Genomic DNA, 18,346 nt, shown 5'->3' on the forward strand with positions numbered 1-18,346 from the left:
CTTGGCCACAATAATATTACAACTGTAACTTGGCCTTCTGAACGCATCCATAGATTTTTTAATTCTGGCAACCTTTTAAAGAGAGACGTGTCGTGTCAGTCGGCTGAAAGTCAATTTTTCGCAAAATCGAATTGCTGGAACTAATGTATGAAAAAACATTCCTATAATAGTTTGCGGTGTTTTACGATAAGAAGATGCCGGCTGTAAGCTCCGTGAAGCCGGCCAACGGCCCCAACAAGGGGTTGTTTAATAACACGACCGGCTTCAGTACGCTTATCACTGTTACGGTTCTCACATTAGCTTGGTTGGCCGGGTTTGCTTCTCGGCTTTTCGCTGTTATACGGTTTGAGAGTATTATACACGAGTTTGACCCATGGTAAGATAGTTAATTTGATTTGTAACCTATTCTGTGTATGGCCCCCTCCCATCGTTCTAAACGATGTACGTGTTCTAGGTTCAACTACCGATCTACCGCTTATATGGTACAGCACGGGTTTTACAACTTTTTGAATTGGTTTGACGAACGAGCATGGTACCCCTTGGGGCGTATTGTCGGCGGTACCGTGTACCCGGGCCTTATGATCACTTCAGGGACCATACACTGGATCCTGCACACATTGAATATCCCCATTCATATCAGAGATATTTGTGTGTTTCTAGCTCCGGTATTCAGGTATGTTTTCTTATTTACTTATGTTATTCTGTTACATTAGCAAAAAAAGTCTTAAATCCTTCCTAATTTCCTTGTATTTTTTGTTAAACAAAATTCAAATGGTTTTCTTATTAGTAATGTTATATAGCTGTTTAGCAAACAAAAACATTTATTCCATGTATTGCTGTAATAATATACAGTAAATTATTTTCAACAGTGGTTTGACAGCCATAGCAACGTATCTGCTAACATCTGAGCTATGGTCTCGTGGAGCTGGTCTGTTTGCTGCCTGCTTCATTGCTATCATCCCCGGCTACAGCAGCCGGTCCGTAGCTGGCAGTTATGACAATGAGGGAATTGCAATCTTTGCTCTGCAGTTCACTTACTATCTTTGGCTGAAGAGTGTGAAGAGTGGTTCCATTTTCTGGTCTATCTGCACTGCTATTTCTTACTTTTACATGGTAAGTGGGGTCAAATTAATTTATGAAAAATGTAATTTATGGTAGTATTATTAACTAACTTATTAATTAATTATAATTCTTAATTAACCTTTAATTTAATTTATTTTTCTAATTGGTCTAATCAACAAGACCAACAAGGGCATCAACTCAACATACTACTTCCACTAAATTCATAATATTGGACTTTCTTACAAGAGTCCAATGGGAGTTATGACCTATTTGATTCTCAATACTCCAATTAAGTCATGTTAATTGAAAGACATGGAAGAGGAAGCAATTAACCTATCAAATTCTGAGATAGAGCAGACTTGTGTTGGAGCAACTTGGGGATGACACATGTAGTTTACATGGTATCTTGATTAAATCTTGCAATTTTATTGGTAACTGAACTTTATGAAGTAAATATTAATGTCACTATAACTTTATATTTTAACTGAGTACTTACTATTAATTTTTATGACACTTGATATTTTTGCATGTTATGTTATCAGTTTGAAGATTCTTTATTCTCATAAGAATTTGTACAATTCACTTAGAATGATAATTTAAATATATGTATTTTACACATTCAATTCACAAAAGGAGCAACTAACACTAATAAAAAAACCGTTACATATTACATACATACTTACTTACATAGGTACATTGCAAGTTAATAAAAACCAAAAGCTTGTAAAAATATTTTTTTTTTCTAAACTGAGGTCTTGTATTTTTTTATTATTCCCATATATTTTTTAAACAAGGCAGTAGATAAGCTTGCTAAAACCGCTGTAATGGATGGCTCTGTACTCGCATCTATACCATATTCAAGTGAAGTAATTCCCAGAATTAAAAAAAGATGTTTACAGAAATGGGAATACCATTTTGGAGAACAAGCTTTATCAAGGGGTGTTGGAATCTGGTACAGAACAATTCAAGATAGACCCTTGTGGATACCCTGGTTTGATTCTGCCAACCTCTCTAGAAAAGTGTTAGTCTCAGCTTTCCGAGTCCGGTCCGGACACATCCCTACAAACAAATTTCTGTGCATGATGGGTGTTAAATCGTCACCACTGTGTGCAAACTGTCAGAAGACTGATGACTTGTCTCACGTGTTGTTGGAATGCGTCCGGAATTCGGACTTGAGAAAAAGAATTTTTGGTAGTCTGGGCTCCATGCACAATGGACAGATCAATTGTTGGTTGGCAGAGCCTATATCGGACAAAGCAATCAGTGTTTACCACTTTATTGACCTCTCCCTTGAGTAGGGAACCATGATAGCACCCATGAGGCTGACATGTTCACCTAGAGTGTCCAAAGCCTCCATAAAAACCAGATAAAAAAAAAAAAGTTTCCAATTTATTGTGATAAATTGCACATTTTCTATCTATTTAACTAGTCATAAAATTCAACATGTGTCAACTACCCTATTGTAGGTAACATCCGCCGCACGCGTCCTCGCCATTTAGCGTTGCTCATACTATTTTTCGTTAACCTGCTCACCGCTCCATGCACCCGCGCCAGCTAGCGGACCCCCTTAATTAATAAAAGAAAGTCACATGAGTATACATTAAGCATTTTATTTCAGGTATCAGCATGGGGTGGTTATGTGTTCATCATCAACCTGATTCCCCTGCATGTGTTTGTGCTGTTAATCATGGGCCGGTTCTCACAGAGGCTGTTTGTGAGCTACTCTGTCTTCTACATAGTTGGCCTGCTGATGTCTATGCAGATTCCATTTGTTGGTTTCCAGCCTATACGGACTAGTGAACATATGGCTGCTTCAGGTAAGACTTCTATTAACCCTTAAATCAACAGAATACATGGAAGCCATGAGTTCAAACCTCATCGGCAATCAATAAATAATAGTATTGATTCTTCTTTTCATCCTGTTACCCCCTGTGTGTTTCACCCTGTGTTGAGGTGTGGGGCTCGGATCATATTCCTCCACTGACTCCAGTCCTGGGCATTGTAGTAATGGTTCTGGTTAGGAAAAAATACCAAAAAAAGGGTTATCTCCAGTATTTTGGACGTTGTTGAAGTAAGGGTCTGTACTGATAAATTGATAATAGCATGTTAGTGAACTGTTGGAAGTCCTCAAGCCACTGAAGTGACTGTTACTCAGCATAGCTAATGCTGCCATATGCAACAAACAATATCAATATTTGTGTTACACTGCAAGTTTTCTCTAGGTGATGAAGGTTTCGAGAAGTATCACTCATTGCATAAGTACTTGTTTCATACTGAATAGTTAGCTACTAGGAGCCCTGGAAAGTAAGAATATTATGACGGTCAGATTTTTTTTTAATATAAATTAAACTAGGGTTTGTATAGGTCTCCAAATGCTACAAGTTCTACTCATGTGAAACCAAAAACTAACTGAGTTTTGAAGTTATTCTTATGGCTTTTTAACAGGAAAAGCATGCATGTACATATTGCGGTTATGATAAGGTCCCTTAGATTTAATGGTTGTCCAAACTACCATTTTATCCTTATCACAGAATTGTACGTGCGTTATGTACACAATGTACATATGTTACATACACAACCATCTGTTTTACTATTGAACATGCTTATTGTTTTACGGCCTTGAGTAGTGTAGTATTAAACATAATAATCTTAACGGTAAAATTCTTGTTGAATACCTAACTGAAATTACTATGAGTGCGTTAAATTGGTCCGATTTCAAATAGATAAAATGATTATTAGTAATTTAGTATTATTATTTATATTACAAGTATGAGTATAAATAAACCCATTTTCTTAATAAGTTATATTACGTAAACTATTCATAAAAAAAAGAATAACGGTCAGGAAGGCTAAAGTTCATTCATATGCTCATCTGTATAATCAGATGACATGAGTATAGGTTTTTTCCCGTCTAGAATCACGGACGGATGGACGGAAATTCCAGGGAAATTAAGCCTTTTACTACCTGACCACCTGTATAACGCCATTCCCGGGTAGGTACCCAATGATTTCGAAAACTTGTTAATTTTCATTTCGTACAAGAATTCACAGTCAAAAGTTGAATATTACACTTCTATGAGGACAAAGTTATTTCAGAGACCATAGTTTTTTTTAAACTACGTCGGTGGCAAGCAAGCATACGGCCCGCCTCGTGTTAAGCAGTTTCCGTAGCCTATAATAAAAAAAGCCCTTATGCGCTCTGGAGTTGCGCATGAAACTCCAGAGGAGTTACATGCGCGTTGCCGACCTTAACACTGCCTTCCCAGTCCCAGTTTAGTTAAACTGGTGAAAGTGATTAAGATAACCGAAACGAACGATAAACTGTCCTTAATAGAATTATTATTTTTTCTTGGCTGTGCCACAAATTGGGAGCATCAATATCTTAGTTAGATCAATTGGAGGTAATTGAAAATGTCAGTCCAAAATGAGGCCACCTCACAACGTGCTCACAAAATCGTTATAGCGGCGTCTAATATTTGTAATTTGATGGCACAATATGGGACTTGTCCTGAAATAAATATTATTCATTCATTCATTCAATATAGCTGTTAATTTGTAGGCGTGTTCGCCCTCATGATGGCGGTCGGCGCCCTCAAATACCTGCATATACTGAGTCCCAAGGGACAATTTAAGCAGCTACTGATAGTCGGTGGACTGGTCGCCGCCGCGCTCGTGTTCTTGGCCGTGGTGGCGCTGACCTACATGGGCGTTATCGCTCCGTGGAGTGGACGGTAAGATTTTCATGATTTGTACCACCCTATTACTCAACTGAGTTGTTACTGCTATGTACTAACTGTTGTTGTTAGGTCTGAGAGCGTTTTCACAATATCCGATCCTGTATCGGATATCGGATATGACCTCAAAGAAGTAAAATGTAGAAAAGTGCCTTTATATTTTAGAATTAAATGATTATTTTTGAAATTTAATTTAATAATTTAATTTATAAATTAAATACATTAAATTATTTATTACAATATATTGTAATTTAATATTATGAAATAAATAAATATAATCAAATCTAAATCTAATCTAATCTATTGGTCAAAATATAACGTTAATGCAAAGGACTTGATAGGGATAGGGCACCGATAACGAATTTATCGGATCTGACAACGTGAAAACGCTGTAAGGGTCGGTACCGTCAGTCACTGTTTAAACGTTTGCAAAAATTTATTATACGGGAGTCCGTCAATTGCGATTTGTAGAGATCAGAATATGTGTTCATATTAAACCAATTAGTAATTAATTTTAAAACATTTTTTATAAGAACCTAATGTTTGTAACATGTATGTGTGACGTAGGTTCTACTCGCTATGGGACACGGGCTATGCCAAGATACACATCCCGATCATCGCGTCCGTGTCCGAGCACCAGCCAACCACTTGGTCCTCATTCTTCTTCGACCTGCACGTGCTGGTGTGCACCTTCCCCGTGGGCCTGTGGTATTGCATTAAGAATGTCAACGATGAAAGAGTGTTTGGTAAGTAAAAAGTTGATAGTCAGACCAAGCTAATTCTGGAGCCTTAATTGATAGAATGTGGAAGTGCTACCATAAATGTCAAACATTATATAGGAATCAAATTGAATGTTGTGAAAATCTGAATATTCATAACTTCAATATCATTGATGACCAATACATTTTAATGTGATAAGGGGGTTATTTAATTCATCTAATAAGTATAGAAGACGTAAGGAAGGTAAAGCAATGAAAATTAAAGTAATTGCTGGTAAAATTGTTACAGTTTTATCGCGAAATAATAAAACGGTACTGTAGAGGGCAGCGTTCGATGATGTGCTCTATGGTTTGGATTTCTTCGCCGCCTTCACACAAGGCTGAACATTTCCATCCCCACATGTTTAGGAAATAATTGCAGCGGCCATAGCCCGTTCTAAGTCTGTTAAGGCGACACCACAGTTTTCGGGGAAGATCGAGCCCTGGAAGCTGGCGAGTGGGGTACACGATTCCGGAGCGAGAGTCAGCATTTGCAGCGGCCCATTTATCTTTCCACGTCTCCGGAATGTTGATTTGCTACTCATCATTCTTTAACTTTGAGATCGGTATCACTTTTATAAGTTTTCCAGTGATCAAAACTACTTAATACCCTTTCCATTAGGTACATACAATCATACAATGTATTAAAGTTGTTTTTAATTTCCAGTGGCGCTGTACGCCCTTAGCGCTGTATACTTTGCCGGTGTCATGGTGCGACTGATGTTGACCCTGACGCCCGTCGTGTGCGTGCTGGCCGGCATCGCGTTCTCCATTCTACTGGACCTTGTATTGCGCGAGGATGAGCTGCCCGTCGCGCCCTCTGATTCGGATGAGAAGAACCTCTACGATAAGGTATGTTTCTCTTTACAACGCCGTTGCAGAATAGGTCATGGACAGTAGAAAATCGTGAAACATGTTTTCCCCCCGCACATTCACCGCTGAGCTACGGTCGAAGCCACTCGAAGGCAATAACATGGGTTTCCCGATATGTAGCGAAAATGCTTCATAGAGGCAAAACGACTACGTGTCGTTTTTAGCGCTGAATGGGTTAAAGTATGGCACGTTCTTACTGCTTGGAAGAGTCGTGAGTCGTCGAATCGACGTCGAAGTTGGAGCTATAGGGATGCAAAGTTGCAAACACTTTTGTTTGATGTTAATTAAAGATTTTTTTTTGCTAATGCGTCCATAAGTGTGCAGCAGGTGTAATTATAATTACACACTGTAATTCATGATTTCGACCCTACGGTTTGAACGGAATGTGAAAACACAAATAATGAATGTGCAAGTTTTGTAATTCTAGGTAACTCTAATATACGACACATGTATTCGTATTTATAACATAATTTAACATAACTTTTATTATTTTTTGACATGGTAGATGATGTTAATTTGCCAATAAATACTCAACCGATAAATAAAGATTGAGCATGAAAAATAATGAAATATTGAAAAGTGCACCATGTTCTTATTGAAGTAAGGTTTAAATTTCTAACATACAACAATGCAGTAATTCAATATTCATGGTCTGTTTGTTGGAAAATGCATGTCAACTGGCCTAGTTATGAGAAACGAATCAGCATGTTTAAGTACTTATTGTCATTGAGTAAATCAAATTAAAAGATCGTTTTCCTGATATCACAGTACATTACGGTGTTTTATTACAATATCAATCATGTTTTTGTTTTTCCGATAGTGTGTGATTGCAAATATGTGCTGCAAGCGCGCTCATGATGACGCGCTTGCTTTAACTTTCATACTTTTAAGAAAGGAATTCTACTCTTTTTTTTTCGTACAAACTCATAGGGAGGATGGCCCTTGAAATAAACAGTTAAACACGCTTCAGATTCGAATCTTATTTAACACCGTCTTTAGGTTTCTTAGTTAACAAGGTAGTTGTTATAGCTTCTTAATTAGCGTGATATAGTTCTTACTTCTTAGTTAATTCTCATAGCTTTGGCATGTCCGTCTATCTGTTCGTGCGCGGTTGTGCGAAGTTTGGTGTTAGCGACCTTCACCAAGAAGGAGTTATGGCCGAAGGGTGTCAAGTTCCGGCGGTCCCGCAAAAACTAAAAAAAGACACCCGACCGTGTTTTATTAGTTGTTTGGTGTTATGGTAATTTTTTTAAATAATATGTTTCCTAGTCTTAAGTTATTAATTTATGGGCCATTAGTTGTCTGAAATAAAGATTTGAATATTCTCTGAACAGGCGGGCAAGCTGAAGAAGCGGACGCTGGAGCCGACTCCCCCGGCCGACACCGGGCTCGGCATGAATGTGCGCTCCGGCACGCTGATCGCGTTCATGATCCTGCTCATGCTGTTCTCCGTGCACTGCACCTGGGCCACGTCAAACGCCTACTCCAGCCCTAGCATCGTGCTGGCCAGCTACGGGAACGACGGGTAAAGATACAAAAAAATATATAAACTAATGTTGAAGTCAAGCGATTACTAAGATAGGCGGAGCATCAAAATTGATTATGAGAATAAATGCATTTAGTCGTTTTGCCCGCCTAAAACAGAGTCCGTTGCTTCGTTGATTGTCTCCGATATTTAATTGCTCCTTTTTTAACGATTCATTGTTATTAAGTTGTTTTATTTTATTTTAGTTCACGCAAAATCCTGGACGATTTCCGCGAAGCTTACGGTTGGCTATCACAGAATACTGCTGAAGACGCCAGAGTCATGTCTTGGTGGGATTACGGTTACCAGGTATTTGTTACTTGATTTAATTACACTTCAAACACAACTTTATTTGTTTAGGATAGGGTTTATAATAATGTTTTCTATTTTTAGATAGCGGGCATGGGAAATAGAACAACTTTAGTCGATAATAACACGTGGAATAATTCCCACATCGCGCTAGTCGGCAAGGCCATGGCGAGTAATGAAAGCGCCGCTTATGAAATAATGACTATGTTGGACGTAGACTACGTTCTCGTGATATTTGGCGGCGCTATCGGCTACTCCGGCGATGACATCAATAAGTTCATATGGATGGTCAGGATCGCAGAAGGAGAGCATCCTAAGGATATTCATGTATGCTTTTCTTAAATTTCAGCCTTATTTGTTTATACATGAGGTGTATTTAAAATGTTTCTTATTTTGATTGTAATGTTTCAGGAAGCGGACTATTTTACAGAGAGAGGAGAATATCGAATAGATTCAGAAGCATCGAAAACGATGTTAAATTGTTTGATGTACAAGTTATCATATTATAGGTGAGTTTTTTTCTTAAAATTTTCCATGGTTTTAATCATCTGCCTAAACTGAGAACTTTAGTCGACCCCGATGTTTGAACTGTTTTAGCAGATTTTAAGTTTCAGAAAGATTTCGATTTTGGAACGTTATTTTTGGAACTGAATAAGAACATTTATTTTTTCTTCTCATACTCGTAAACTTCGTTTTTATGTCGTGTGTATGCTGCCAACATGTTTTTTTTTGCTCTAGTGCAGTGGTTCCCAAAGTTGCCTGGGCTCCGACCCACCTAACAAAAACTGCGAAATTCGGGGCCCACCTCTTGGCCGTCTTAAATGAGCAGCATGAAATGTTATTAGTATCGGCTGTTAACCCGATAGGTCGGCATGACGTTTTATGTTTCAGGGCCCACTGAAATTTCGCTCGCGACCCATAGTTTGGGAAATGCTGCTCTAGTGCATAAAGTAAAATCTCTCTTTGAATGTCACAATCGGCCATAGCAGACTAACAAAGGTTACCGCGTAAAATGAACCTTAAAACATTCTAATAAAGTTTACTATTGATTTTTATATAAAATAATTGTGGTAGTCAAAAACTAAAGACCCTCATAAGAACATAATAAGCAACTTTATGTCGTCTACGCACGACTTAAAGTCGAACTTTACGAGCATGAGAAGTATTAAACCTTTTGCGTTGTCTTTTGTCAGATACGACAGCGGCGGAAGTCCGCCGGGCTACGACAGGACGCGCGGCGCGCTGCCCGGCCACCGCGGCTTCCGCCTCACCTACCTAGAGGAGGCCTACACCACCGAGCACTGGCTAGTGAGGATATACAGGTATACATATACACACATAGCTACGACAGGACGCGCGGCGCGCTGCCCGGCCACCGCGGCTTCCGCCTCACCTACCTAGAGGAGGCCTACACCACCGAGCACTGGCTAGTGAGGATATACAGGTATACATATACACACATAGCTACGACAGGACGCGCGGCGCGCTGCCCGGCCACCGCGGCTTCCGCCTCACCTACCTAGAGGAGGCCTACACCACCGAGCACTGGCTAGTGAGGATATACAGGTATACATATACACACATAGCTACGACAGGACGCGCGGCGCGCTGCCCGGCCACCGCGGCTTCCGCCTCACCTACCTAGAGGAGGCCTACACCACCGAGCACTGGCTAGTGAGGATATACAGGTATACATATACACACATAGCTACGACAGGACGCGCGGCGCGCTGCCCGGCCACCGCGGCTTCCGCCTCACCTACCTAGAGGAGGCCTACACCACCGAGCACTGGCTAGTGAGGATATACAGGTATACATATACACACATAGCTACGACAGGACGCGCGGCGCGCTGCCCGGCCACCGCGGCTTCCGCCTCACCTACCTAGAGGAGGCCTACACCACCGAGCACTGGCTAGTGAGGATATACAGGTATACATATACACACATAGCTACGACAGGACGCGCGGCGCGCTGCCCGGCCACCGCGGCTTCCGCCTCACCTACCTAGAGGAGGCCTACACCACCGAGCACTGGCTAGTGAGGATATACAGGTATACATATACACACATAGCTACGACAGGACGCGCGGCGCGCTGCCCGGCCACCGCGGCTTCCGCCTCACCTACCTAGAGGAGGCCTACACCACCGAGCACTGGCTAGTGAGGATATACAGGTATACATATACACACATAGCTACGACAGGACGCGCGGCGCGCTGCCCGGCCACCGCGGCTTCCGCCTCACCTACCTAGAGGAGGCCTACACCACCGAGCACTGGCTAGTGAGGATATACAGGTATACATATACACACATAGCTACGACAGGACGCGCGGCGCGCTGCCCGGCCACCGCGGCTTCCGCCTCACCTACCTAGAGGAGGCCTACACCACCGAGCACTGGCTAGTGAGGATATACAGGTATACATATACACACATAGCTACGACAGGACGCGCGGCGCGCTGCCCGGCCACCGCGGCTTCCGCCTCACCTACCTAGAGGAGGCCTACACCACCGAGCACTGGCTAGTGAGGATATACAGGTATACATATACACACATAGCTACGACAGGACGCGCGGCGCGCTGCCCGGCCACCGCGGCTTCCGCCTCACCTACCTAGAGGAGGCCTACACCACCGAGCACTGGCTAGTGAGGATATACAGGTATACATATACACACATAGCTACGACAGGACGCGCGGCGCGCTGCCCGGCCACCGCGGCTTCCGCCTCACCTACCTAGAGGAGGCCTACACCACCGAGCACTGGCTAGTGAGGATATACAGGTATACATATACACACATAGCTACGACAGGACGCGCGGCGCGCTGCCCGGCCACCGCGGCTTCCGCCTCACCTACCTAGAGGAGGCCTACACCACCGAGCACTGGCTAGTGAGGATATACAGGTATACATATACACACATAGCTACGACAGGACGCGCGGCGCGCTGCCCGGCCACCGCGGCTTCCGCCTCACCTACCTAGAGGAGGCCTACACCACCGAGCACTGGCTAGTGAGGATATACAGGTATACATATACACACATAGCTACGACAGGACGCGCGGCGCGCTGCCCGGCCACCGCGGCTTCCGCCTCACCTACCTAGAGGAGGCCTACACCACCGAGCACTGGCTAGTGAGGATATACAGGTATACATATACACACATAGCTACGACAGGACGCGCGGCGCGCTGCCCGGCCACCGCGGCTTCCGCCTCACCTACCTAGAGGAGGCCTACACCACCGAGCACTGGCTAGTGAGGATATACAGGTATACATATACACACATAGCTACGACAGGACGCGCGGCGCGCTGCCCGGCCACCGCGGCTTCCGCCTCACCTACCTAGAGGAGGCCTACACCACCGAGCTCTGGCTAGTGAGGATATACAGGTATACATATACACACATAGCTACGACAGGACGCGCGGCGCGCTGCCCGGCCACCGCGGCTTCCGCCTCACCTACCTAGAGGAGGCCTACACCACCGAGCACTGGCTAGTGAGGATATACAGATATACATAGCGTCATATCATTTATCTAACTAGTTTTTAAGAAATTATCAGGTAAATTGTATTCCCCGTTTTTATCCCTATTCACCCCGCCCCACCCCCGCCCGCCCTCGTTCGTCACGCCGGTTGACGCTACTTCTTAATTATCAAAGATTCATTGATTGTATTCATCATAATGTTGGCGGTAATGATATGATTATTTTTAAGTAAATGTACCTATTTGTCTCCAGGGTTAAAAAACCGGACGAATTCAATCGTCCGCGACTGCCGTTATCGAAGAGAACAATTTCTACATCCAGTGGTTTATCCAAAAAGGTAGGCTCATTTCAAACAGATATCCTCAAACCACATTGCCAAATTTTTTTACTTTAAGTGAGGCTATTCCTCCAGTCTTGCAAGACATGCATTGGTAAGTCGTTTTTAGGGTTCCGTACCCAAAGGGTAAAAACGGGACCCTATTACTAAGACTCTACTGTCCGTCTGTCTGTCACCAGACAGTTGAAATTTTCACAGACGACGTATTTCTGTTGGCGCTATAATAACAAATACTAAAAACAATAGATAATGGTACGGAACTCTGTGTGCGAGTCCGACTCGCACTTAGCCGGATTTTATCGAATACCGGACCAATTGCTAAACCGATGTAACAAAACTATGCGTGATTTTGTCACATTAGAACAACTCCATTTTACGCCAGTCAATCGTTAAGGTCCCTATCCATTACTTGATGTGGAAGTCTTTAGTCGTTGATTGACTATCAGCGATAGTGTGCCGTAGCCTGTAGCAGTGTGTTTCTACTAGAATCCGACCGAAATTTTTTGCCGAAGCCGAAACTGATTTTGCTCTAGTTTCGGCCAAAAACTAGACCTTCGGCCGACACATGATTTGTATACCGAAACTTTGTCCGGACCGTACCGAAAATACAGTTACGACGCGGCTGAAAGGTTCGGCAATTCTGCCGAAACCGAAACTTCGGTCTAGCACTAGTTTCTGCTGTGTATCACAATTTGTCCGTAGACCTTAGACTGGACACACGACTCCTATAGTCCGTGACACTGAGTTTTAACCTCGTAAGGCCCAATGTGCATTATAATGTACACTTTGTTCCAATCTAATTTGAACCTTTCAAAAACTACATAAAGTAGTATTTCTTTTGTTTCATTGTTTTGTAAAACAAACGAAAGTCACCCTAATCTATTATACAACAAGGTCCAAATTATAAATAGGGAAACTATATGGTGGGCCTTACGAGGTTAATGCACATAATTTTATATTTCCTGTAGTAATTTGCTATGCTATAATTTTCGCAATTGTTATCAAGTGTTAATTTGTATTCTGAGCTCGATTTCCATTGTTATAGCAACCGCTATCAGTAGGAGAGTCTGACACGGTACCGTATAGTACTACTTTTTAGATGTCCATGTTGTGTTGTTACTGATATTGTACCATTGTGCATGTATTATTTTAATCGTTGTTGTTTTTCTTAAAGATTTTAGTTTCTGTTCTACACCGGTATAAATTGTTAGATTTAGGAATGTGCCATCAATGCCATCATCTATCATCATCTTGACATTCTTTTGTTGAACGATTAAATTAGATATTCACACTATTCGTTGCACATCGCTTCATTTTCAATGTTATATGCACTGTTGTTCAGTTTATTCATGTGATATTTTCGAGAGAATTATAATTGCACCTTGGTTTTCCAATGAAATAAGATACGATCCAGTCAATCCTTTCAGAGTATACCATGTATTGTATAGAAGTAGTAAAGCATTCATATGTACAAGCCTTACTACGTACATAATAAAAACTTGAACGCATTGCATGATGGGTCATTGGAAGCTTTTTTCTGTACGTTGCATTCAAAGGGTAGGAGGGGTTTGATTCATATTCGTTATTAAGACTTACATTTGGTTTCTTACAGACTTCACGAAGAAGAAAAGGTCTCCTAAAGAATAAGCCCACGGTCGTGAAGGGCAAGAAGATGGGCCGACTGGAGTGACGCGGCGCTCGCTGCCACACGAGGCCGTGACTCCGCATCAGTGGTAAACTTGCAACCTCTATATCGTCTCGCAATCCCTTTAACTTCAATATTTACGTATCTGAACGAACCGAGTGGTCTTTGAAATGCCCTTATGCCGAAATCACCTTTATTAAAACGTCACTAACGCTCTAAGAGGATACGGGAGCTGAGATTAAAATATTTTAGGTGAATATATCCGTCTCGCTAACGGAAGTGGCTCCTAAAACAAGTGCGATAAGGAAAACGCCTATTTAGGTGAAAAATCCTGCGTAAAAATCTTAAAAAAACGAGGTTTCGTACTCGACTGTTTCCTCCTCCAAAACTTAACCAAATGTAACGAAGTTTTGAGATCTAAATGGTCATGAAATTATTTGTGTGATTAATAATAATAATCTGTTGAAAAAAATCATTGCTGTAGCTTCAAAAACCACGGAGGAAACAGTCGAGTACGTTTGTATGGAGGAATGACCACTGCTGTTGCCTCCTCTTAATCCATAATTGTAAGATTTCCAAGGTAAAGCACGCCCCACACTCGTGCGCGAATCGTGGCGCGAAGCCGCGAAGGCGAGTGTGGAGTCGATTTCGCTGATTAGGGAACTAGACTCCACACTCGTGTTCGCGGCTTCACGCCGCGATTCGCGCACGGGTGTGGAGGGGGCTTAATGTATGACGGAGTTCTCAATTGCTCGGTTTTATATTTTAATAGATTTAGCATCTGTTTGATTATCAGTCTATCTCAAATCATATGTCGGTATAACTAAATTGCGTCGCATTTGTCTCTTAGCGGTTTGAATATTATGCATGTAATAATTATTTTTGTCCACCTTCCCTTGTTTTCGAAGACAATAAGTATGTTCACCAATAATGTAACGTGTAATGTATTGTATAATGTTCGACGGTCTAGTTGTATTTTAGGAATGGTATTGTAGATAGGTAGATTCAATAATTTTGTTACTGAGATTAGAAGGAAAGACATTTAAGACTAATGTTAACTCATCATTCGGGGCTAGTTAGTATAGTTCCTTCTTATGTAATGCGGATTGCGTGAGCGACATTATTAAATCGAGTTAGGGTGTTTTTGAGGCCATACTACGCGAGTTAAATATGTTACTAATACCCACAAAAACATATTAAAATACCATACCTTTTAAAATATATTCGCTGACATGTATGAAACAGATGTTTTGCGATTTCGCTGTAGGTTCTATAGTAAAAGCCGTTACCAATTACATCGTGAGGTTTTTCTAAAGTCCGTCCTACGCTAAACTATTTTTATATCAGGGACCATGCGCGTTGGAGGGTCTGCCATTTTGTGGCGCGAATCGGAAACAAACATGTACATTGCCAAAGCAAGTGCTTCCATCTACCGTTCTCGTACGTTTTATTGTGCATAGTAGGTTCTGCCATCTTGTGCATAAACTTCACATTTACGCCGCGCGCCAAAAATCTGACGACTCCTGTGCTGCCCCCTATAGTTCATGCATGCTCCGGAGCAATGTACATGTTTATGTTTCCAATTCAGGCCACAAGATGGTAGACCCTCCAACGCGCACGGTTTCTATACTAAATTGACAGTTCGAGTACCTAATCATCCTGTTTTTGTACCAATTTTGTACTAAAATGACACATCAGCTGAACGAATTGTTGTGGACTGTTATTTTAGTATGGAATATAAAAAAAACAAGGACTAAGTTAACACCTCGTGATGGGCCGTGGGAATTTTCCCGGAACAAGGAATATTCCTGGGAAATTTCCCCTGTTTACACCTTGGCAGTGACAATGTATTAATATTTCGCGTCATACTTGATGTAGCATTTGGTGTGCAGACTGGTACCATACACGGGGGACTTCTGCCGTGGGGGCACCCTGTCCCCACCTTAGAGGGAGTACACAGTGTTTTCTTGCTAATAATGTATAATTAATTTTGTTGACATTCTCTAACTCTAACCGACTCTGGCAAAGGCATTAGAGGCTGTCATTTCTCTAATTTAAAATATATACCATGCACAGATTTGGATGGGCGCTTCTGCGTGTTTTCGGTTGCACATGTTTAGCTCGCGCAGTAAACGCCTTAAAGATACCGCGTGTGAAGGCGTATTCAGGTTACGACGTGCGCCACGAGACCTTACCACTGATGTAGCTAATGTTTGACTGACACCAATTATCTATTTACTTAGTCCATTAGATAAATATTTCTTAATATTTAAATATTTCGTTGATATTTCGGCACTGGGTGCGTATGTCGCGTTTTCAGGGCACGATGTGGTAACAATGGGTATAATGTGTTTGAGGTTCAAGCATTTGGTGCTAAAGCTGCATTTACATACTAGAGTGGGACACCAAAAATAATTTGTGTAATTCACATAAACTTTTCTTTTCCTCTCTCCAATTTCATTGTACAATGGCTTGTAAAAGAGGAATCCAGATATCTTAAAGAAATGAGATAAACCACGAAGCGCGTATGTGTATACTCACTCTGTAAGTATTATCTACGACCCTCTCGACTTGCCTACTGCCATGTTTTGAGCTTACACGTTAAATTAGCCAATGGTGTGTATATTTATTAAGTGAGTATTGTATGAATATGTTTGAGGTGTTGTTTTTATTTTATCCTTTAAATCACATCGTGTCGCGTCCGATCTGCGAACTTATCAATAACCGACGAGTGCATGTGTGAACATATCCTTAGATCAGTCTTATTTGTTGTATTATCTGTAGTTCTAATAAACTACAGAAGGCACTCGACTCGGCGGGCGGGAGCTCGCTCATACACTGATGTTTAATACGAGTGGGGTACGAATTGCTCGTATTACCTACGCACATTTTACAAGTTGAATAGAAAAAAAAACCGTTGTCGTAAGGCGTCCTTTGATCGTACGCGGCTATTTGATAATCTTTGAATTAATTTTATTTTGAGTTGAAATTTAAAACATATTAGGAGCGCTTATTTAAACATACTGTGTGAGCGAGACGTTACATCGGACGCTTTGAAAACTTAACGATCTATAGTGAGAACGTCAGCAGTTTAAAATAAATTATGTATTTATCTGTCATTACTAAGAACGTCCATTTGTAATATTTACACTGATCGATAAATAGTTTACATTATAATTAGTGTTTATTATAATTAGTGTTCTACTTGTTTCCTAATTGCAATGCTTTTTTTTGCTAGGCTGCTCCTTACTACTTCACTAATCAAGTCGCGGTTATATCCACTAAACTTGACACTTTCTAATTCAAAAACTATTGTTAATACTTATTTGTTGTCTACCAAAGTATGAATATGGTTATCAATAAGTTTCTGTAATCTGGTTTCTGTATTACTTATATCATTTATTTGACGGTTGCTTTCGGGCCCTTAAGTGAGAGGTGTTATTTTGATTGTATTGTTTGTTGCACGACACTATTGTTTTCGTATTGTGACAGAGTTTTATCGATCTGTAGGAGAGATATCTAGTGGTCTACTATGTTTTTAATAAACTGATGGAGACGATTTCTTGTTTCACTGTTTATTTTCCTGTAAAGAGCTCCGCCATTGGCACTCTTTTTCCTAGTTATATTATGTCCGATTTTGAATAATTGGCTTAAATGATTTAATATCTGGGGCCTATTGCATAATAAAATACAAGCAAATACTATTAGTGGTTTTACATACAAAATCACAATACAATACAATACAATAGAAAATACAAAGTATACAGAAAGGAAGAGGTTAAACAACAGGCGGTCTTATCGCTAAAAAGCGATCTCTTCCAGACAACCTTTAGGTAGCGGAAATTAATAAATTTATGTCATGTCAGGAGGCGTTCTTTGAAAGAATTCTTAAATAATCACTAATAGTATTAGTTTGTACAGGGTGGGCCAGTGATAAATGCATTTAATTTTTTTTAATTAAATAATCAATTTTTATGTTTTTAAATAAAAAATTATATTCAGAATTTGGGATAAAGAAATATATTTTACTTTTTAAAAAGTCTTGCTTGTAAATTATGAAAGACTTTCGTTAGAAGTTGCGGAGATAATGATTGGATTTCTTGACGAATATTCTCCTTCTTTAATTCTGCTTTGGTTGTCGGATTATTGGAGTACACGTTACTCTTCAAGAAACCCCACAAAAAGAAGTCTGCTGAAATTAAGTCAGGGCTCCTGGGAGGCCAAGCAATCTCACCTCGCCTCGATATCAATTTTTGAGGAAACATTTCACGCAAAACTTCCAGGGTCACGTTACTTGTATGGCAGGTGGCCCCGTCTTGCTGAAACCATGTGTTGTTGTTGTAACCATACGATTCGTGAAGTTTCGGAGCCAGGAAATCTCTTAACACGAAAGTCTTTCAAAATTTACAAGTAAGACTGGAAGAGTCCTGCAACCGCTACGGACGACATCTTGATGATTTAATTTTTAAAAGGTAAAATTTATTTCTTTATCCCAAATTCTAATTATAATTTTAAAAACATAAAAATTGATTATTTAATAAAAAAAAAAATTAAATGCATTTATCACTGGCCAACCCTGTATTTTATATCAATAAAAGAATCACTAATAA

At 40.8% G+C, this 18,346-nt stretch overlaps 2 protein-coding genes across 3 annotated transcripts in view; both read left to right on the plus strand.

Moving 5' to 3' along the window:
• The window catches only part of LOC134748452 (CAAX prenyl protease 2), a 109,292-nt gene that overhangs the window by 33,249 nt on the left and 57,697 nt on the right, over positions 1-18,346 (plus strand). The gene's annotated exons all lie outside the window — the stretch shown is intronic.
• LOC134748411 (dolichyl-diphosphooligosaccharide--protein glycosyltransferase subunit STT3B) lies at positions 74-14,332 on the plus strand. Of its 2 annotated transcripts, XM_063683195.1 has the most exons (15): positions 74-376; positions 455-673; positions 870-1,113; positions 2,681-2,879; positions 4,622-4,793; positions 5,364-5,542; positions 6,222-6,406; positions 7,762-7,952; positions 8,159-8,261; positions 8,346-8,588; positions 8,673-8,770; positions 9,455-9,583; positions 12,007-12,091; positions 13,137-13,166; positions 13,704-14,332. In XM_063683195.1, exons 1-15 carry the CDS (start codon positions 195-197, stop codon positions 13,779-13,781), a joined length of 2,337 nt encoding a protein of 778 aa, XP_063539265.1. In that variant the 5' UTR covers positions 74-194; the 3' UTR covers positions 13,782-14,332. The 2 variants fall into 2 exon arrangements, with proteins under 2 accessions (XP_063539265.1, XP_063539266.1); XM_063683196.1 differs by lacking the exon at positions 13,137-13,166 and having other exon boundaries at positions 75-376; positions 13,704-14,331.

The sequence above is a fragment of the Cydia strobilella genome, chromosome 16, assembly GCF_947568885.1.
Source record: "Cydia strobilella chromosome 16, ilCydStro3.1, whole genome shotgun sequence".
NCBI classification, from domain to species: Eukaryota; Metazoa; Arthropoda; class Insecta; order Lepidoptera; family Tortricidae; genus Cydia; species Cydia strobilella.